Source organism: Apodemus sylvaticus, chromosome 17 (genome assembly GCF_947179515.1).
Source record: "Apodemus sylvaticus chromosome 17, mApoSyl1.1, whole genome shotgun sequence".
Taxonomy (NCBI): Eukaryota; Metazoa; Chordata; class Mammalia; order Rodentia; family Muridae; genus Apodemus; species Apodemus sylvaticus.
The window spans coordinates 6820098-6843572 of record NC_067488.1 but is presented as its reverse complement, the minus strand read 5'-3'; the positions used below and the strand labels follow the sequence as shown (position 1 = coordinate 6843572).

At 43.0% G+C, this 23475-nt stretch overlaps 1 protein-coding gene and 1 pseudogene across 3 annotated transcripts; one reads left to right on the top strand and one right to left on the bottom strand.

Moving 5' to 3' along the window:
* Positions 1–379: 379 nt before the first annotated feature.
* Positions 380–9832, bottom strand: Cthrc1 (collagen triple helix repeat containing 1). Of its 3 annotated transcripts, none has more exons than XM_052161389.1 (4): positions 9677–9832; positions 5740–5961; positions 2499–2715; positions 380–667 (listed from the first exon to the last, which is right to left on the bottom strand). In XM_052161389.1, exons 1-4 carry the CDS (start codon positions 9830–9832, stop codon positions 525–527), a joined length of 738 nt encoding a protein of 245 aa, XP_052017349.1. In that variant the 3' UTR covers positions 380–524. The 3 variants fall into 3 exon arrangements, with proteins under 3 accessions (XP_052017349.1, XP_052017350.1, XP_052017351.1); XM_052161390.1 differs by having other exon boundaries at positions 380–661; XM_052161391.1 differs by lacking the exon at positions 5740–5961.
* A 99-nt stretch (positions 9833–9931) lies between these two features.
* Positions 9932–17162, top strand: LOC127668094 (60S ribosomal protein L13a-like; annotated as a pseudogene).
* The last annotated feature ends 6313 nt before the right edge of the window (positions 17163–23475 follow it).

Sequence of the window (23475 nt, the reverse complement as noted above, 5' to 3'; positions counted from 1 at the left end):
TTCAGTTTAAAAATAACGAAGTTGCCAGGCGTGGTGGTACACACCTTCAGTCTCAGCAGTTGGGAAGTATAGGTTGACAGATCTCTGATTTATAGGCACGCCTCGTCTACAGTGCAGATTTCAGGACATCCAGGGCTACACAAACAAACGAACAAATACTGAGATTTTGAAGCATTTTATTTAACAGATATAAAATAATTCTATACAGCTCTTACAAAGACATAACTTCTATGTGTTTCAAAATATTGACAGTAGGAAATACTAAAGACCATAATGACATTCCAATATATAGGCTCAAAAAGTCATCAATAAAAACAAAAATCCTGAAGCCATCTTTGGCTGAAATAAAATGGTTAAAGCTAGATTTTAAAGTGTGAGATCACACTTTGGTCTGTAAACATCTTTAACTTTGCTTTTTCATTCAGCTGAGCATGTAAAGTGATTTCTTTAATGTCATTTAAGTGCACCATTCAAAGGCTTGACCTAAAAAGTAAAGGAGTCAGGGGATGGAAACTTGAGAGGCTTTATTTTGGTAGTTCTTCAATGATGATGCGGGACACAGAATTCCATCCGGTAGAAGCGTCTCCTTTGGGGTAATCTGAACAGGTACCAACCCAGATGGCCACATCTACCAATCCAGCACCAATCCCTTCGCAGAGTCCTTCCACTGCAAAACAGAGCCAGTCACAACTCAGGATCAAAAAGCAAAATCATAGCCCTTTCGCTGCAAAACAGTCACAGTTTTAATTCTGTTTAATATAAAGCTAATTAAAAATTCTAGTACCTGATGATTTCATAATAAAGGTCTCCTTTTCCTTAGTTGAAATATAGACATTTTTGAAGGCATTTACATGATCACAAACCAAAATGTGTTCTAGTTACTTAAAACCAAAGAACAATTTACCCAAACATATGGGAAGCCTACACTTTCAACTTTCAAGACTTCCCAACTTTGGAAGAGTCCTGAACCAGAGCCTGGCTCAAGATATGTAAGTCCTTTTAAAGAGAGTCTTTTTCAACATGGATCCCTAGATCTGATGTTATTCAAATCCAAGATAGGACTTTTATATGAGAATAAGAAACTCTGGCTTAATCTTATACCTCCCTTCAATCTGTGAATCCACTTTATATAGATTTTTATTTTTGGCAAAAAATTACATCTATGTATGTATGTATGTATGTATGCATCTATCTATCATCTATGTAGTGTGTATATGTATACATGCATACCATCTTGTACATGTGGAAATTAGAGGACAGCTGGTAACAGGAGTTGGTCCTCTTCTTCCACCATGTGGGTCCCAGGGACCAAACACAGGTCATCAGACTCTGGGTCGGGGCGGGGGGGTGCCTTCTACCTACTAAGCCACCGCACTGACCTTTTAATAGACTGATTATATTAAAGAGAACCGCTGCTTTTTGTTCTGTTCTGGTTTGATGCTGTATCCTACATGTGCCCTCTGGGCTCTCACATTCTAACATACATCTTACATTCCAACTTACCAAAGTTCTTCACCCACATCTAAAGAAAGATTTCACTGTTGCTCACTGAAACAGGCAGAGAGACGCATTACCTTTGATGCCTGTGCTAAGTGAGAAAGGAAACCGGAGTTGGCAGATTCTTGAAGAGAATGGCGCTTGGCATAAAGTAGTGCTGTGGCTGTTTATCTTCCCTACCTTGTTGAGATGGATGTGCTAATGTGCCCACCAGATTTCCACCTTAGTTGAAGTGAATGCGCTCACCTGAGCCCCAGGAATATAGAACTGAAACACTCCGCCCTCCCTGGCTATGACATCCACTAGTTCAGACCTCTTCTACAGTTGGGAGGTGAGTGGTGAGTCCACAGTCCCATTAGAACTGTCTAATAGTCCACACCATGCTAGCTGAAAATAATGCCAGCAATACTTAAGCTGCCCCAAGGCCCTGACCTCTAATAGAAATGTGTCCACTTAACCCTGAAGCCAACAGACTCTTTCAGGTGTGGGTCTCACTGCAAGGGCAAAGGATTAGATGGTGATCTTTAATGATCAAATCCCCATTAACTGAGTCTCCCAGGAGGAGCAGTACCCAGGGCAGGTATTTTTCAAGTTTCCCACATGAGCCCATTTTGTTGCCAAGGCTGAGAACCAAAGCCACGGCTGTACAGAATTCCTGGCTGTCTTGCCATGTCTAACTTATCATTGGTTTTTCAATTTTGGGACATATCATCACAACTAGGGTTTTTGTTGTTATTTGCTTTGTTTTATTTTGTTTTTAAGATAACAGGTTCTGGAACCTTACACCAGAGATTTCTGAGACACTTGGTGAGAGATGGCACCCTAGCATCTATACCCTTTGAAAAAAAGATTTGAAAAATAATGTGAATTGCAGTCCAGGGTGGAGAGTCAAATAGTATGGGCCAGCTAGAGGTTCATTTAAACAGGCTAGTTACCCAGTACGACAGTGGACCTCAAACAGCCTCTTAGAGGCCCCTCAGCAGCACCACTATTATACATACCAGAGGAAGTGCGATGAATATTGATAGTTGAATTTAACTCTGGGCTTCCCTGGTCCAGATAGATGATGGCTTCGATGGGGAGAGGTCCTGAGCATTCAGCTCCGTTAAACGTAAAATACCAGCGCTGGCAGCATGCATTCCTGCACTTGAGCCGAAGCGAGCCACTGAACAGAACTCGCAGAGCGCTGTTGGAGCGCATCTTTGTGAATGTACACTCCTGCCAGGGCAGAGAGACAGCCAGACAGTTCTCATTTTAATTAAAAAGTTACTGGAACAGTGACCACAGTCTGAAATTTGGGGGAGATCTTTGAGACTCCACTGACCAATAGCTCAAAAACAAGATACCCCCTATCTGGTAGTATTTTATTTGGCAGTCGATGGTGTCTAGGGAGCCGCCATTTAGCTCCTTTTACACATGTGTATGTATATATTTTAGGACGCGTCTGCAGGAGCAGGCTTCCATAGGGCTTTGTTCAAAGGTCTTTACTGTGGCTTAGCCTTGCTCAGACACAGTCCCCTCTCCTGCCCTGCCATCTAACCTATTCTGGTATTCCCTTTCCTCCTCCATACTGCCTGCATTCTCCCCCTTCTCTTGAGCGACCCCTTACTACCTTTATAACTTCTATCACTATACCCTAATTTAAATATGCGTATCTAAAGGTTCAAAGCTGGCATCCATGCATAAGGGAGAACGTGCTTCATCCTTTGACTTCCTGGGTCTGGGTGACCTCACTCAAAATGATGATTTTCAGCCTCCACCCATTTCCTGTGAATTTCATAATTTCCTTTTTCTTTACAGCTGAGTAATACTCCTGTTTCTGATGGTACCACATACTTGAGTCATAGGAAATGGATAATTAAGCCGTCACTGACGTCAAAGGTTTGTCCTTATTGGTTAGCTTTCATAGGACTGGAAGGTTCAGTGCATGCTGTCAAGGAAGGAGGAATGAACCGTCTTACCCAGCTGTGAACCCTGCGGACCATGACAGCGGTGCTGCTAGTGCAGTGCTGGTTTAAAGGTTAGGGAAGTGACCAACTATTTAATGATTGGGTTAAAAGTCAGTTCAACCAGAAGATGAAACTCAGGCCTGGTATAGTTAACTGGACCCAAAATCCATATCTGACCATTTCATAAGGTCCTAGAGGAGAAACTTATACTATTATTCTGCTAAAAGGACAGTAATAAACTAATTGTAGTAATAAAGGATAGTAATAAACTGCCCCCTAAGTTTTCTTTTTTAATACCTATAAATTAACACATTTCTCCAACCCTCATCATAGAGCCTTCCTTTTGCAGTAGACGGAGATTAATGGAGAGACCCACATCTGGTCAGAGAATATGAGGCAGGGGTAATTTTGCCAAACACGACAGGGCCATGGCACACACAAACTCACAGCAGATTACATGTGCAAGGCCTGCACAAAATCAACCAAAATCCTAGCACAGGCTGGGAAGAGCCCACGGAGTCCCACCCCTACCTGTGGAACTGTGAGCAACTGATGGCTACTAGGGGAACAGAATCTGTGTTCTTCAGAGATGAGGCCCTGGTGAGGCTACCTAGGCTCCAGTAGATTCCCTCCACCCACACACATAAGTAGCCCTAAGTGGACTTGGAGTTTTAAAGCAGGCACATGATGTGGGGAGAGGAGGGGTGAAGGGAGGGGAGGGGTGGAGGGAGGGGATAGAGGAGAAAACGGAGGGGAGGGCATAGGAAAGAGTAAAATAAGAGACTGAAAATACACTGTGGATTTTACCTGCCTTCTCCCCATGTCTTTGACACGCTTATATTTTATAGAGGGATAAAGATTACTTTTAAGATTGATACAAAAACCAAGAAAATAAATTTCTGACTTTCTTAGATGGTTTTATTTCACTAAGTATGCTTCCTATTTATTTTCAAAAACAGCTAGTCTTCAGTACTTTTGGCTAACGAATCTATGTACTTTTCTGTTATTGAAAAACACTGAATATCAACTGTATGTTAGATGGTTGGATACAAAAATTAACACAAAGGAAGCCCCACCCTCACAGAGTTGGCATTCTAGAGCGTTGATGGATGTCTGTTGGGATATATCATGTTTTCTCTCTCCATCCCCTCGGGTGGTGGTGGTGGTGGTGGTTGTGAGTCAATGTTTCCAGTAGCCCAAGATGGCCTCAAAATTGCTATCTAGCCAAGGATGGCCTTCAACTGCAATGGTCTCTACTTCTTGAATGCTGAGATTACAGGCATGACCTTTCTTTTGAGCGACAGTACACAGTAGACAAAATTACCTGAATGACACAGTAATTAAGATCTAGCCTTGTTTTCTTCCTTCTAGCTGGGCTCCACAAAAATCTGTACATTGTCTTATGGCCTATAATCTCTTCCTTGCAGATTGCAACCACTGCTAAAAATCATGTCGTCTTAATAACGCAGGAACTATAAAGGGACAGCTTTGGGCAGGGGATGGGGGGGCATGGCAACTTCTGCTGAACAACTGTAAATAAGAAGGCAGTCCACCACTGTCAGATGTTGAAATAACAGTCATCATTTAAATAAAACACTTTCTTTAAAAAAAAAAATCACATATAAAGAGAGAAAAGACCTCTACTACCAAAATGCGGAAGCTAGATGAGAAACCTGCCGCCCGGCGTTTCATCCAGCCCTGGGTCTTACAAGGTCGAGACTCCTGTGCATGCTCCCATTCAGGGATGGCCAGGTCTCTTGGAGACAAACACTAATCCCTGGATCACTCAACCAGTCCCTGGATCATTCATCAAAATGTCTTGCCGGACAGGCTATTTTGCGTGCCTCTCCTTACACAAATGCTACAGAATCACCACCGTCACCATTTTAAACCACTAGCAGTGGGCTTCAGGTCCCCTAACTTAGGCAGGTTTAAGCTGAGTACTTGACCAAGGACAAAAAGACTTCCCATCGCGGGGATCCCAGTCACATGGTAAGTTTTAGGCACATCTTCCACTTTTAGGTCTGAAGATACAGCAGGACTTTAGCATAAGATTACAAAGCTGGTTCCTGTCTAATTTGGGGGGGAAAAAAAGCTATACTTTTTGCATTCGCTTTATAAAATAGTGATTATCTGTCTTAGAAATGCCTTTATAAAATTAAATGAAACCTTATCAATTTTTTCATTAATTTTTAAGTAAAAAGTCGCACATTACCTATTCTGAATCTTTATTTATTTATTTATTTATTTATTATATTTGCTTCAACTCTACTAAAATTTGGACTTTACTCACCGCGATTTTCCCAAGATCTATGCCGTAATTCAGTGAACTCCACGAGCACTGCTTGTAGTTGGGAGTCCAGGATTCCTCAAAGCTTTCCCGTAAGCACTCCCCTTTCTCTCCTTTGAATCCATCCCGGCCTGGGATTCCAGGTGTACCAGGAATGCCGTTGGCCCCAGGGCTCCCATCGCGGCCAGGGACTCCTGCTGGTCCTTGTAGACACATCCCGTTATACTAGCGTGCAGTGGAGAAGGGGAAAGCACCATGACTTAACATGCAAAGTCAGTACAGGGCACAGGGGTGCAGTTCAGTGCTGGAACTCTGGCCTGACATGCAGGAGGCTCAAAGCTTGCTTCCCAGTACAAAGTAAGTAAATAAAGAAACACAGTCACGAATACATAAACAGTATGTGAGAGTCAAATGATCACAGATCTATCAAAGAGTCCCTCTAAACCACCTTGTCCACGTTCTAATGGATTATTGTGGAGAACTCATTTTAAGGATATGTAGAAAACATTGTCATGTCTTCATATTTTTTTATCGCATAAACTTATACAAATCAAAGAGAAAAATATTTTCAATTTTCTTTTTCTTTCTATTTCTAATTATACATGTGTATGTGTGTGTGTGTGTGTGTGTGTGTGTGTGTGTGTGTGAGAGAGAGAGAGAGAGAGAGCTCTATTCCAAGGTACACCTCATTCGATCTTTTATTTTTTAATTTAAATTTGTTATTATTTTATGAGTATGGTAGCACGCCTGGCCTGTGGAGATCTAGGGATCAAATTCCTTGGAGCTGGAATGACAGACAGTTATGAGCTGTCATGTCAGGGCTGGCAATTGAATCCAGGTCTTGTAGAAGAACAGTCAGTGCTTTTCACCGATGAGCAATCTCTCCAGACCCTGACAGTCTATGTTAGTTCCTTATAATAATCCCTTTCTTTTTATTTGTTTATTTTTGGGTTTGTTGCTGTTGTTGTTCTTTTGGTTTCTTTTAGAGACAGGGTTTCTCCCTGTAGCCCCGGCTGTCCTGGAACTTGCTCTGCTTCTCAAGTGCTAGGATTAAAGGCATGCGCCACCACTGCCAGGCCCATAATCCCCTATTTTATTAAGGGACTTGGTTCCATAAATGCACTTTTACATTACTATACAAGATTTTTAATGCTCGCTTTTTAGTTGCTTATTTCTCTTTTTTGTTATAAATATTAATATAATGAAAATACTTGCCCATATTTTTCCATTTTGGGTGATTTCCTAAAGATTAATTGCTAGGGAAATAATCGTGAAATAAAACATTAGCAGGCAATAGCTATCTTGTATTGCAGCATCTCTAAGCTGTATGTGCACACCTCTGCTCTTCTCATTTTTATGCAGAGGAAAGTGCAGTGGGCAGAACATTGCCAGCCCATTCTGTGTCCCTAAGGAGGAGTTTCATGTGTCCGCCTGTCCTCAACGGCTGTGCAATAATCTAGCAAACCATCCGTAAGCGCTACTATTCTCTCTTCTGTTGTTTGTTTCTGTCTGTTGTAGAATTTAAAGGCATGGGTTCTAGAATCCTTTTTTTTTTTTTAAATCCTAGCCTCATCCCTTCTTAGATGTGTGAGACCAGGCCTTTTACTCATCATTTCAGTCCTTACGAATAAAATGAGGGTGGTAATAAACACTCTTGCCATGAAGTCAGCGGCTGGTAGCACACGCCTGTAATTCCGGCACTTGGAAAGCAGAGGCAGGAGGATCCAGAGTTCAGGACCTTCCCAACACAGCAAATTTGTGGCTAGCCTGGGATACATGAGACCACATCTCAACACGCGCACACACACAAACACACACACACACAGAGACATACACACACACACACACAGACACACACACAGACACACACGCGCACACACAGATACATACACAGACACACAAGCACACACAGATACACACACACACACACAGATACACACACAGACACCCACGCACGCGCGCGCGCGCGCACACACACACACACACACACACAGAGCACATGTCTACATTACATTAATTGGGCTTGAACTCAGAACCTCATGCGTATCAGGCAAGTGCTCTACTATTGAGCTACAGTGGTAATATTTTGAGCTTCGCTTGTCAATTCCTGCTCCTATCCTGTATTAGTTCACATGGAAACAGGGGTAACATTAATTAGACTTTTCAAAACACTCCAATAAATTCCAATTAAATTGTTTACTTTAACATTTCATTTAATGTTGCAAAATTCCTCTAGTATTATTTGATAATTTTTAAATTCCTCTCAGGAAAGGAGCTACATAGAGTAAGTTTGTCTTTTCTCAGCTTAAAATGCTAGTCCCAATAGGAATTTAGGATCATTAGTGAAAGTCAACAAAATAATACACATGAATGGAAGCTCAAATTCCCTCACCCAACGCCCCGTTTCCTGTATTGGCCACCAGGGGGCAGACTCTGTGGAAGCGTGAAAGGCACGCTTTGAAAGCGCCTATACAAAGTCGCTTTATAGAATCCGTGGAAACCTTCCTAATGACTGTGTGGACTTTTTCTGTCACCAAGACCAAATCCAATCTACAGGATGCACCTGAGCCTGGCTGCACAGTATGCTTTTCCAAGTTGGGTTAGAGTTGTGGGAAACCACAGATACTGTAAAATCTTTAGAGAGGGAAAATATTACCTTCATGGGGAAAGGGCTGTTTTATGTATCTTAACTACACATTCATAAAAGGCAAACTGCATATGAGCCACATTCATGTGGCACATTTTTTTTTAACAACTTAGGCACTTAAAATAGAACTGTAGCTCTAACACAGTATGCTTTTGTGGAGGAAAATTATATAGCAGAGCATAAAACAACAGAAACCCCACTACTGCTGTGTGAACAGCAAGGATTTTCCCCCAGTGCTTTCGAATCCAGTTTAGAACTAGCTTGGTTTAATAGCTCAGCTTAGAATGTCAGTGGAAGAAATTCAAATCTTAAAAAAATAAAATAAATCAGTAAATACCTCCTGACATTTATGTATCGCACTGTCTGACAACCATATGGATGGGTTTAAGGACAGAAGTTTATGGTGTGCCAAAGGCTACAACGCTGTCAATGCCTGCCTCTTGCATGGGACAGAAAAACTCTCTGCCCTTGTTGACTTTTAGAGGGAAAGGTTTTATGCAAACAGACTTTCCCACAGATGAGCCTCTCAGAAAGCTCTTGGGATATTTGCTTTCTTGGAAGCGTTTTCTTTCCCCTTAACTCAAGTACAGTGTTTCTGACTGGTAGTCACAGGTTAGGACCTGACTGTGCATCTGCTTTAAACACATCAGGCAAAATGGGTCCTTGGAAGGGCTCCTTGGAAGAGTTCACCCTCCAGCTTCAAACCCTCTGACCAGTCCTGGCTCAAGCTGTGGTCCTCCAAGGAGTAAATTGCAGCTCATAGTTCCCAGAAAGATGACCCAAAGTGAATCATAATCTTCAAGTTAGCTGGACAAATGCTTTGTGGGGGGTTGTTAGCCTCTCCTCCAGGCAGACGTGGCTACTGGTCCTCACAAAGGACACGTTGCACAGCCTTGGCCCAGGCCCAGGCGACCTAGGGTCTACCTCAGGCTTTATTTTGAAATCAACTGTATAGTTCAGTCTACTCCAGTTGCAGCCACAGCAGGCCCCACTTCTCCCAACGGTGACCTCCCCTGGGACCAGAAATTACTCGGATTACTCAGAAATTACACGGATTTGGGCATCCCACCTGACTCACGTCGCAGGGTACGATGACCTTCTCATTATGATCTCCCGTGGCGTTCCAGGCTTGCCTCAGATCACAAGATAGATACACAAGGCAGGACACTGAGGCACTCAAGATACCTACCACACTGTTCTACACTCACCCCTAGTTAGCACCACCAACAGCTGTATTGATGCCCTCCCCGTGCGATCATGGCTGAGTCCTCTCCTCCGGACTCTCAGACTTACCAGGTCTACCACCTCCCGCTGCCTTATCAGCGCCTTTTGCTTCACCTTGGGATTCTCAGAGGCGCTGGACGGTGCGGACAACTGCAGTAGCAGCAGCAGCACGAGGAAGAGGCCGAGCAGCAGCTGCGGGGAGGCGGCACGGCATTGGGGGTGCATTGTGTGCGGTGGCTGCGAAGCGCCGAGCAGGAGGTGAAGGGGTCTGCGGGAGCCCGACCCTGCTCGGCGTCTGGCCCAGCTCTGCAGCCCGCCGCATCAATGCGCCTTTCACTGAGCGCCGCCCTCCCTTCTTCCCTCCCACCCCTGGACACCCGGAGCTTGCTCGCTGTAATAGGCCTGGGTCCCCGCTCTAACCCGCCCCTCCTCCGCAGCTCCGCCTGCCCAGACCCCCGCGGGTGCTGCCGAGCCAGAGAGGAAAGCGCCTGCAGAGACCAGGCAGGGAGACAGTGGTCAGGAACCACAGGTGGGGGGAATGGAGAAGGCAACTCCTGAGTTTCGTAACTCACCTTCGGGTTCCTTCATTCCTAAAAATCTTCGGCTTATTATTATTATTATGTTTTTGTTTTTTTGGATTTGGTTTTTCGACACAGGGTTTCTCTGTATAGCCCTGGCTGTCCTGGAACTCACTCTGTAGACCAGGCTGGCCTCGAACTCAGAAATCCGCCTGCCTCTGCCTCCCAGAGTGCTGGGAATACAGGTGTGCGCCACCACCGCCCGGCCTCGGCTCATTATTTAAAAACAGAAAAACAGGGACTGGAGAGATGGCTCAGCGGTTAAGAGCACTGACTGCTCTTCCAGAGGTCCTGAGTTCAATTCCCAGCAACCACATGGTGGCTTGCAACCATCAGTAATGAGATCTGACGCCCTCTTCTGGTGTGTCTGAAGTCAACATACAATGTACTCGTATAAATAAATCTTAAAAAATTAAAATAAAAACAGAAAAACAAACAAACAAAAAAAAACAAGAGACGTTTGGGGTATTAAGTGGAGAGAGCCGTATATAACAGCCTATAAGAGTCCCATGACTCAATGATCGACAGTGTTTGAGTGCTACCCCCTTCTAAACTCCAGGATGCAAGCAAAGCTTTGTTTGCGTGGCCTCTTGGCGATCCTGTGGGGGTGATGCAGCCTGGAGTCTCCTCACAGGTAAACTGAGGCTCATGGAGAACAGCCAACATTCATTTCCATGTGCTTAGTCCACAATAGATTGCTAGATTTTTAAAAGTTCTATCCAACTCCAACCAGGAACGCAGCCTCCAACTCCATCAGGCATTCTCTGACAGGGAAGCAAATAGGCCATCGACCTACAGAGGAAGAGGCAACCAATAAAGAGAGAAGTGACCTCCACCTTTCCCTTCATTTCTCCAGGTCCAATCCCTAGTTTCATCCTGAGCTCTGCCCCAGAACACCCGCAGCGACCTCCAGCCAGGCACAGCCTCCTCATCGCTGGTGGTTCTTCCCCTCCTACGCTCCCTTCCCCTACTCATTGCCCTGTCCTACCCTCCACCCCCAGCTCCAGCAGGCACTCCCTGGGAACCCACAGGCCACACCTGGCAGAGACACAGATGGGCTAACTGCAGACCTCTCCCTCTGCTTCTCCGAGTGGAACCCCTCAGTCTCGTCCCTAGGCTACTTCTGCACCCAACTCCAGTGAATCATACAGATTTCCCCCTCCCCCAAGCTTTCCTCCCCCCACTCATTGCTTTGTCCAAGCCTCCAGTTCAGGCACACACTCATTGGGAACCCACAGGCTACTCCTGCACAACCAATAACAACCAGGACAATACGTCTCCTCTAGATCCCACCAATCCTATCACAGCCGGCCCTGGATATGCCAACCTAGCTAGAGCACAAATAAAGACCTTAAAACAGCCTATATGTGTATGATAGAGGTTCTTAAAAAGAAAACATTAAATCTTTTAAAGAAATCTATGAAAGCACAAACAGTAGAAGGAAAAGAATAAGGCCATTCAAGACCTGAAAGAGGAAATGGAATTGTTAAGGCCTAGGTAACTGTTACCTGTCTAACCTACCATTTTGTGCTGCTCCTAATGTCATAAGGAAACCTTCTCATATGCTGTTACTTCAGTTACTAGGATGTTCTGGGCTTTGGTGTTCTTGGAAACCAACACTTCCTGCGCCTGCGTATTAGCCTTTATGGTATTTGCCTTTGTCAGCTGCTCTTGGGATGGACCCCCAACATAAGAGGGACACCTACACCTATTTAGAATAAGACTTCCGTTTTGAGTAGACATAGAGTTACAAAGACCTCCCTGGAGGTCTGCTTGACAGAAAGAGACATGTGTGTGGAAAACTGATATCCTGCTGGGCAAGCTAAGACATGAATATAAGACAAGACAAGTCCTCTGCCTAGTTGAATACCCCAACCAATAGGAGCAAAATAAGTGCACAACAAAGACATGTTCCTACAGAAAACCCCTATCTCTCAATCCTGATTGGACAATAAGCAGAGATGATTATAGATATCAGGTTTCAGAAGCCCTGTAGGATCTTTTGTTTGTTTGTTTGTTTGTTTGTTTGGTTTTGGTTTTTTGGATTTGGTTTTTTCGAGGCAAAGTTTCTCTGTATAGCCCTGGCTGTCCTGGAACTCACTCTGTAGACCAGGCTGGCCTCAAACTCAGAAATCCACCTCCCAGAGTGCTGGGATTACAGGCGTGTGCCACCACCACCTAGCTATTTTCTTTTTTTAAGATTTATTTATTGTTATATGTAAGTACACTGTAGCTATCTTCAGATACATCAGAAGAGGGCGTCAGATCTCATCATGGATGTTTGTGAGCCACCATGTGGTTGCTGTGATTTGAACTCAGGACCTTCAGAAGAGCAGTCAGTACTCTTAACCGCTGAGTCATCTCTCCAGCCCCCAGCCCTGTAGGATCTTGACTCTACATCATAGTTCAGCTCCTGAGTCTGGATGGTGGTCCTGATCAATCAATCCTGGGGAATATGTGATTTGTGAGGTGACTCCCGCCCCCCCCCCCCAGCAGAATTAATGAAGAAAACCCAAACTGAGGAAAACCTGGAAATGAAAATATAGGAACTTGAACAGCACCACAGAGGCAAGCTTCACCAACAGAATTCAAGAGATGAAAAAGAGAATCTCAGACACTGAAGACATGGTAGAAGAAATGAATACATAGGTCAAAGAAAATGTTAAATCTAAAAATAACTCCTGGTTCAAAACATCCAGGAAACCTGCGACACTATGAGGAGACCAAACCTAAAATAAGAATTTAGGAAGGAGAAGAAATACAGGTCAAATGCACAGAAAATATTTTCAACAGAGTGACAGGAGAAAATTTTCTTAACCCAAAGAAGATGCCCATCTGGAGTGGAAATGTAAGGGTTCTTCCGAAAGTCAGTTGTGCCGGATGGTGTTCTGCTGGGGTAAGCGTGTGAAGGAGTGTTTACCTGAAGCAGACAACAGGTAAAAAGGATGGTTTGCTAAAGCAAGCACATGAAAGGACAGGTGCTGAAGGATTCTTCACTGGCGACATACATGAATTGGTCTGCCTTACACTGTGTAGTTGAGCTGCATTTGTCGGGACTCCATAGAGAGAAACGCACCGAGAAACTTGTGGTGGTGTGCTGCATCTTCAAGTGATGTCAGCTGATAGAGATTCACATGGAGTTTTGCTAAGACAGACTCACATGCTGAGGCGAGACCCGAGGAGGACATGTCAGGTTTGGAGGGAGGATAAATAGGACTCAGTGGACTGTGAGAGAGGACTGCTTGTAGGGCTAGCCGTGCAACACTCCTCGGTCTCGAGTCTTGGCCCATCTTTGATTCATCGAGAGAGGCACAGGCAAGAACTTCTCCTGGCATCCCTGTTGGTCTTGGTGCCTCCTGCCAGCTCCTGCTGATTTGGCTGAGGCCTGACTGATTCTGCTGCTTCATGTCACTGCTGCTGTTATCCCAACACTGCTGAGCTGGACTGCTGGGATATCTGTCAAGTGTTTGGGAGTGGATCAAGCTACTGCTGCTAACCTGTGAACTGAACTGCTGATTTCCTGACAACACAGATGGGATTTGCTCCAAAGAGTCAGTTCTAAACAGGTCCACTTCCCTGGTATCCTTTCTTTTCCACTACCTCTGATGGGTGGTGGGCTAGAAAGGAGGTTTATGGAACCTAAATCCTTTGATAAAAGATGGGTTTATGAGCTGGGTGGTGGTGGTGCCTCCCCAGCACTAGGAAGGCAAAGGCAGGCAGATCTCTGTGAGTTCATGGCCAACTTAGCATACAGAGCAAATTTCAAGACAGATCTCTGTGAGTTCATGGCCAACCTAGCATACAGAGCAAATTTCAAGACATCAAGGCTACACAGTGAATCCCTGTCTTGATAAAACAAAACACCCCCCCAAAAGCTGCATGGGAAAAGTACCAACATATATATCAATATCAATATTAATATCAATATCAATGTCAATAGAGACCCTAAAAGCCAGAAAGGACAGGACAGATGTGATTCAGACTCTAAGAGACCACAAATGCCAGCAAAAGCTACAAACTCCTCAAACCAAAGAGTCTCTCCTGTGTACAAAATGGTTCAAGACAGAAATTAAGAAAGAAATCAAAGACTTTCTAGAGTTGAATGGCAATCAATACATAGCATATCTAAACTCACAGGACACAAGGAAAGCAGTTCTAAGAACCAAGTTCTAAGTATTATGTGCCTACATAAAAAAACCAAAACGAAACAAAAACAGAGAGACCTCATCCTAGCAACTTAACAGCACACCTAACAGCTTTAGAACAGAAAGAAGAAATCACACCCAAAAAGAATAGACAACAAGAAATAATTAAACTCAGGGCTGAAATCAATAAATTAGAAACAAAAAGAACAATAGAAAAAAATCAATGAAACAGAGTTGGTTCTTTGAGCAAATCAATAAGATTGACAAATCCTCATTCAAATTAACAGGAGGAGAAAGAAGATCCAAATTAATAAATTTAGAAATTAAATGAGGAACATAATAACAGCTATCAAGAAAATCCTGAGAATCATGATAAGGACATACTTTAAAAATCCATACTCCACCAAACTGGAAAATCTAAAAGAAATAGATAATTTTCTTTTTTTTTTTTTATTTTTTTTTTCAGAAGGAAGCATCATTTTATTGCTTTCATTTCCTTTTAATCACCTCCCATCTTTTTTTTTAATTTTTTTATTCGATATAATTTATTTACATTTCAAATGATTTCCCCTTTTCTAGCCCCCCCACTCCCCGAAAGTCCCGTAAGCCCCCTTCTCTTCCCCTGTCCTCCCACCCACCCCTTCCCACTTCCCCGTTCTGGTTTTGCTGAATACTGTTTCACTGAGTCTTTCCAGAACCAGGGGCCACTCCTCCTTTCTTCTTGTACCTCATTTGATGTGTGGATTATGTTTTGGGTATTCCAGGTTTCTAGGTTAATATCCACTTATTAGTGAGTGCATACCATGATTCACCTTTTGAGTCTGGGTTACCTCACTGAGTATGATATTCTCTAGCTCCATCCATTTGCCTAAGAATTTCATGAATTCGTTGTTTCTAATGGCTGAATAGTACTCCATTGTGTAGATATACCACATTTTTTGCATCCACTCTTCTGTTGAGGGATACCTGGGTTCTTTCCAACATCTGGCAATTATAAATAGGGCTGCTATGAACATAGTAGAACATGTATCCTTATTACATGGTGGGGAGTCTTCTGGGTATATGCCCAGGAGTGGTATAGCAGGATCTTCTGGAAGTGAGGTGCCCAGTTTTCGGAGGAACCGCCAGACTGATTTCCAGAGTGGTTGTACCAATTTGCAACCCCACCAGCAGTGGAGGAGTGTTCCTCTTTCTCCACACCCTCTCCAACACCTGCTGTCTCCTGAATCCACTTACCAAAATTAAAGATCTGATAAACAATTTAAATAGACCAATAACCACTAGTGAAATAGAAGCAGTCATTAAGTATCCCCCCACAATAAAACAAGGAAAACAAAGAATAAACAAATAGAAAGTAGGGCCAGATGGTTTTAGTGCAAAATTCTGCCAGATTTTCAAAGAAGAGTTCACACCAATGCTCCCCAAATTATTCTATAAAATAGAAACAGAAGGGGCATTGTCTAATTCATTGTATAAGGCTGCAATTTACCCTTACATAAAGACACAGCAAAAAAGAATTACAGATCAATTTCCATTATGAACATCGATGCAAAAATACACAATAAAATACTTGCAAACTGAATCCAAGAACACAAAAAATTAGACAATATAATCAAGTAAGCTTCATCCTCAAAATGCAGGGATCATTCAATTTACATAAATTGACAAATATCATCCACCATATAAACAGACTGAAAGACAAAAACCATAAGATCATCTCGTTAGATGCAGAAGAGGACTTTGAAAAAAAATCCAAAACTCCTTCATGATGAAAGTCCTAAAGAGATTAGTGGTACAAGGGACCTACCTCAACAGAAGAAAGGCCATTTTACAGCAAGCCCATAGACAATATCAACTTAAATGGAGAGAAACTCTTAAGTAATTCCACTAAAATCAGGAACAAGACAAGGTTTCCTACTCTCTCCATAGCGATTCACTATGGTACGTGAAGTTTTTAGCTAGAGCAACAAGAGAGCTGACAGAGAGGGCACACAAGTTGGAAAGGAAGAAGTCAAAGTGTCTTTATTTGCAGATGTTATTACATGTGACCGAAAAATTCCATCAAGAAACTCCTACAGACGATAAACACTTCCAGCAAAGAAGTTGGGTACAAAATTCACTCACAGAAATAAGTAGCCCTCCTACATACAAATGACAAACAGTCTGAAAAAGAAATCAGGAAAACAACGCTTTTCACAATAGCATCAAATGATAAAATATCTTGTGGTAACTCTAACCAAACGAGTGAAAGACTTGTGTGAAAAAAACTTTAAGACTCCAGGCAGTTGCCGAAGACTGTGGAGGGGCAGGTTCTAGTATTGGATAGCTAAGGCCATCTATCTTATGGGCCGCCTGCCGGCCATTGTGGCCAAACAGGTACTGCTGGGCCGGAAGGTGGTGCTATACGCTGTGAGAGCATCAGCATTTCTAGAAATTTCTACAGAATCAAGCTAAAGTATCTGGCCTTTCTCCGAAAGCAGATGAATACCAACCCCTCCGAGGCCCCTACCACGTCCGAGAGCCCAGTCACATTTTTTGGCTTACTGTGCGAGGCATGCTGCCCCACAAGACCAAGAGAGGCCAGGCTGCCCTGGAACGCCTCAGGTGTTGGATGGGATCCCTTCACCCTATGACAAGAAAAAGCAGATGGTGGTCCCTGCTGCCCCCAAGGTTGTATGGTTGAAGCCTACCAGAAGGTTTGCTTACCTGGTGCATCTGGCAGTGGCAGCCACTCTAGGGGAGAAATGAAAGGAAATGGCCAAGATCCACTATTGGAAGAAGAAGCAGCTCTTGAGGCTACGGAAACAGGCAGAAAAGAATGTGGAGAATTAAATCTGCACGTTCAAGACCAACTGATGTGAACCCAATAAAGACTGTGAGTCATGTCTGCCTGGCCTGCCCTTCCTCCACTGCTGACCAGGGAAGTGGGGACCAAAGTTTCCTTAGGCACTGCTCCTGTGGGTAGAGGGTACATTTAGACAGCTGAGCGCTCACCACCTGCTTACGTTTTATTAAAGTAAAAGCATGGAATGACTTAAGCTTCAGTGTTGAATGAGCAGCAGGGCTGCCCCACCCACCTGACCCAATACCAAGTTCTGCAGCTGTGAGAACGGGGGCTACACACCTGGGCTGGGATTTAGAAGAGCACACTGAAGCTACTGACCAAGTACAAACCCTGCCTTTGCTCCTTCCCAATAGACCACAAAGCAATATTTTTCTGGAGGATTCTATGTGCTAATAAATTATTTGCCTTAAAGAAACAAACAAACCAAAACCTCTTTAAGACTGAAGAAAGAAATTGAACATGTTATCAGAAGATGGAAAGATCTTCTATGTTCATTGATCAGAAGAATTAATATAGTAAAAATTATCATTTTGAGAGGCCAAACCTACTCCATCTTGGGACTGGCCTCCATTAAAAAAAAAAAAAAAGAGTCTGAGAACTTGACCTGTAGCTGAACCCAACCTGCACCCAGGTTCCAGGACCCACATCTCTGGCACATACCCCAGAGCTACTCCCAAGCCACTCTCTAGCAACAGCCAATCAAGATTAGTCTGATAGTTGTCATGAAAGCTGGGAGTAACTTAACTCTGACTTGCTCTGTCAAATCTTTCTCTGATTCATCACTTTGTCTGCCCCTCACTTAGATGTCACTTTCAAACATGGCTTCTATAAACTAACCTTATTTCCATTCTGGGGGGATTAAAGGGGTGTACTAAGGACATGGCTGAATTCCAGCTAGATCATACTGTAATCCAGGACGTGTCTACATTCTAACTGGATCCAGAGCAGCCATGTTTTTGGATTAAAATTCCTTTACATAATTCTTCACAGGACTTGAAAAAACAGTTCTCAGCTTCATATGGAAACACACACACACACTCACTCACACATACATTCACACACACAAATAGTGTAGCCATAAGCTTATGTGGGTGTTTTAGGGGGACAGACATACAGACCCCGTACCCTACAACACATCTGTTGACTACTGAACCGTGGCTTCTCTTCTTCTGCAAAGGCACATAGAAAATATTTCAACAATAACCATACACACACACACACACACACACACTAGCTAAAACAATCCTGAATAATAAAAGAACTGCTGTAGGTATCACCATCTCCAATATCTACTTGTACCACAAAGCTACAATGATAATACAACACAATATTGCCACAAAAATAGACATATTAATCAATGAAATAAAACCGAATACCCAGAAACATAGCCCACACACCTATAAGAAACTAACAAAGAAGCCAGAAATACGTATACTAGGAAGAAGAGTGTTGAAGCCTGCCCCCAGCGCAGTTGTAGCCATTTTGTTCCATGCCTGCCAGCTATTTGATATTGTTGCTGTAATATGCCTGCTAATCATTGATACATAAAAATAAATTGATGCAGAGCAGGATCATGCTGACCACAAACCCTGTTATGTTCTGTACATTATGAGGTCGCTTCATCCTAAGAAATTCCACAACTATAAGCTTTGGGTAGGACAAATTAAAGATCAATATGAACCATTACGTCTAAAATTACTTGAATCAGGGCTGATATCTAGGCCGCACATCCAGCACATAAACCACTTGCTCATTGTGGTTTATGCGGTTTTAGCCTTTATAAGCTGACATAGAAAAATGCTCAAGGTCATAGCCCCAGCCCCCAAATTCTAAACTATGGTCCTGAATGATCATTCTTAAGGCATGCATTCAATAAACCATCCCTGTGTGACTGAGATAAGTGTTTGTGTGGTTTGTGAGGTGACTCCTGGGTCCCCCAAAAGACAATATCTTCAAAAAATGGTGCTGGCTAACCTGGATAGCTGCATGTAGAAGAATGCAAATAGATCGATACTTATCACCCTGCACAAAACTCAACTAAGAAATGTCTCTAAGACCTCAGTGTGAGGCCGGATAAAATGAATGTTGTAAATGACAAAGTGGGGAATAGTCTTGAACTCACTGGGACAGGAAAGAAACCTTTCAGAGGAGAACAGTAATAGCACAGGTATTGGGCTGATTTGAACAAGAATGCACCCCACAGGCACCTATATCTGGATGCTTACTCATTGGGGAGAAGCACTGTTTGTGGAATAGAAGGATGAAGATGTGCGGCCTTGTGTCTTAGGGTTTCTATTTCTGTAAAGAGACAACATGACTAAGGCAACTCTTATAAAGGACAACATTTAATTGAGACTAGCTTATAGGTTCAGTCCATTATCAGCATGGTGAGAGGCATGGCAGTGTCCAGGCAGGAATGGCGCTAGAGGAGCCAAGAGTTCTACATCTTGATTTGACTGCATCCAGAAGAAACTGACCCTTCTGCACTGGGCCACTCCCACCGTGATGCACTTCCTCCAACAAGGCCACAGCCATTCCCACAAGGCCACACTTCCTAGTAGTGCCATTTCCCACCCACCAAGCATGTTCAAACCATTCCAACTTGACAGAGGAAGTAAGGCCTTATTGGAAGAAGTGTATCACTGGAGTGGCCTTTGAGCTTTCAAAAGCCTAGACCATAGCAGGCGTCTTGCTCTTCCTTTCTTTCCCACAGATAAGGATCTAGCTCCAAGCTACTGCTCCAGCAGCTGCCTACACAACGCCATGATCCCCACCATGGAGACAATGGACTAGACCTCTGAAACTGCAAGCACACCAGCATTAAATACTGTCTTTTGTTAGACTGGCCTTGGTCATGGTGTCTCTTCACAGCAGTAGAACAGAGACAAAGACTAAAACAACAAATGGGATTTCATAAAACTGACAAAGGCATGCATATATAGCAAAGGGTACCACTATTCTGACAAAGCGGCAGGCTACCACAAAAAAAAAAAAAAGATTTTTACCAGCACATTAGATAGAGGGATAATAACCAAAATATATAAAGAACTCAGAAATGGAACATCAAGAAACCAACTTAATTAAGACATGGGGGGTACAGTTCTAAGTAGAGAATTTGCAAAAGAAAAGAAACTCAAATGGTTGAGGAACACTTAAAGAAATGTCCAGCCGAGCGGTGGTGGCGCACCGCTTTAAAGTGGCCTGTAATCCCAGCACTTGGGAGGCAGAGGCAGGTGAAGTTCTGAGTTCGAGGCCAGTGAATTCCAGGACAGCCAAGGCTAGACAGAGAAACCCTGTCTCGGAAAAAAAAAAAAAAAAAAAAAAAAAAAAAAAAAAAAAGAAAAGAAAAGAAAGAAAGAAAATGTTCAACATCCTTAACCACTGGAGAAATGTAAATCAAAACTATCCTGAAATTTCATTTTACACCAGTCATAATCAAAATTAATAAAATAAATGACAGTTCCTGCTAGCAAGGATGAGGAGCAAGGGAAATTTTTATCCATTGCTACTGGAACTGCAAACCCGTGTGGCTTTTATGGAAATCAGTGTGGTGGTTAAGAAGCTGTGAATGATATACCTCAAGACCCAGCTACACTCTTGCGTATGCATCTAAAGCACACTTCATCCTGTCAGAGATACTTGCTCAGCCATGTCCATTACTGTTCTGCTCATAATAGTCAGAATTGGAAACAACATGGCTGTCCTTCAACAGAAGAATGGATAAAGAAAACGCAGTATATGTATACGATGGAGTATTATTCATGTGTTTTTAAAAAAAAAAGACATTCTGAGTGATGTATCCCAGACTCAGAGAGATAAATATGGTATGTATTCACTTATTCGTGAATATTAGCTGTGAAATGAATAATAACCAAGCTACAAACCGTAGATCCATCGAGATTAGGTATAAAGTGAGGGAACAGAAGGAACAGAGAGTCTCATTTGGAAAGGGAAGTAGAATAGCTATGGATAGATACAGGGGGCTGGAATAGGAGGATCAAGTGGGGAGGTGGAGGAGGGGTTTGTGGGAGAGCGTACAGGGAAAGGCAATGAAAATCAAGGACCATTTGAGGAGTAATATGGAAACACAACACAGCAGAACCTTCCTATAACAGACACATATATGATCTAAATGAGATCACCAAATAATGGGGGAGACAGAGTCCCAACCGGCCATTTCTTGTCACTAAACAAAGCTTTCAGCAGTGGGATTGGTGTACATCTAAACCTCTGAAACTGCAAGAACAACCCCATTAAATGCCAAAGGGTTCTAGGCCCCATTGCTGAACACAACATCTGCAAAACTCACCCAACATGGACGTCGAGTCAGAGCCTACACAGAACTCCTTTGTTGGTTCCAGGGTCTTTGGCACAGTAACATACTCTGCATGCTCCCAAAGGAGAAATGTAAACACCAAGCCAATCACAAACCCTTTATCTACAGTATATAGGTATACTGCCTGCAATATTAGGGAAAAGGTGTCACAAAGCCTGAGGGAATAATAACCAATTTGACTTAAGTTCCACTCTGTGATACTGCTTAGGTGACCAAGAATCTCAGAGACTAGACAGCTCAGGGACCTAGGGTAAATCCAAATAGTCCTGGCTTGATAATGAAGTGGCGACTCCTAATGATATTGTGCTATGCTCTCAGATCAATGGCCTGCTCATTCGCCATCAGAGAAGCTTCCTCCCGCAGCAGATGGAGACAAACCCACAGTCAGGCTGAGACTGAGAGACCTTGGGACACACAGCCCTAAATGGGATGTTCCCATCCAACCTCTCCTCTCAGGGCTCAGAGAACCCCATAGAGGAGGCGTCCAAGAGGATGGAGGACAGCAGGAGCACAAGGCCCTCTAAGTCACCAGAGCTCATATGAACTCCCAGAGACGGAAGCGGCATGCTCAGGGCCTGCACAGGGCTGCAGCAGGTCCTCTGTATACACATTATGGGCTCCAGGTAGTGTGTTCATGGGATTCCTGAGTGTGTAAAACAGAGGCTCTCTGACTCTTGTGCCTTCTCTTGGGCTCTTTTTCTTTTGTTGGTTTATCTTGTTCATTTTTTTTTATCTTATACTTTTTTGTTTTTATCTCATTATACTATTTTGTTTTTTCTTGGCCAACTGTTTTATCTTATTATATTTTATTTTGTCATATTTAAAATATGAGTTGATGAATGAAAACCTAGCCTCGCGGGTGAAGGTTAACAACTGAACTGTCATTTATATCTGCTGGGACAGGGAAAATCAGATTTGTCCAGTATAGTGACACTGGGTCTATCAACAACCACTCCAGGACAGACCTCATGTTCAGCTGACCAACATATAATTGGACTACACAATTTTTATTTTTGTGTGCTTTTATTTGGTTATAGTTTGGTGGTGTTTTTGTTGTCGTTGCTTGTTTGGTTGGGTTTTTTATGTTGTTTTATTTTATTATTTTTCTTGGTTGCAGGGGTGGGTGGGTGTTGTTGTACTGGGTTTTATTTGTTTTGAGAAAGAACTTAAAGTTGGGTCATTAGGCATGGGAAGTGGGATCTGGAAGGACCTGGGGGTGAAGGGAAGAATGGGATCAAAATATTTAAATTTAAAAATTATTTTAAATAATAAAAATTACCTAATTAAAAAAACCCAAAAAACTCCATCCATCTGTCCATTGTTCATGCTGGAAAAGAAATTCTCCTCATAGACCAGGGAGCGGGACTCCTGTGGAACATCAGTGGTGGAAGGAAGGTCTTGACACGCCTGTAGCAACACTAGGGTGCTGTTGAAGGGCAACAGGAGTGAAGCCAGACTCAAGTCAGCAGGGTTCCTATTAGAGACACAGCCAGGCAGCCCTCCCCATTAGAGAGAACCACAGCTAAGGAGCAGAGGCAGAGTAGCAGCCTCCCCCCTCAACAAGCGAGACTTTCCCAGATCTAATTTTGAAATCTAGTGTTAGTAATGTCTTATAACAGTTATGATGTCATGATTTAGTTAATTCTGAGTATACGTCATGCTTGAGAAAATGTAACAGTGGATGATAATATTAATTCTAAATGAATAACCACATTTAGTCATCTTTGTAAAGGTTTCATATGTTAAATAAGACCTAGTCACTACATCTATAAGCCTGAAACTTTAGACTTTTTTCCCACTTTGAGTACAAGAAGTTGAGTACAGGGACTGATGACACCGCTACACCCTCTCTGTCTATATGCCACAACTTCAGCTCCTTGGTCTATTGAATTTATAAGAAGTCTTGGGGCAATTGAAATTAAAAAATTCTACATGCTATATTCTTAAGTTTTCCTTGTCAGGAA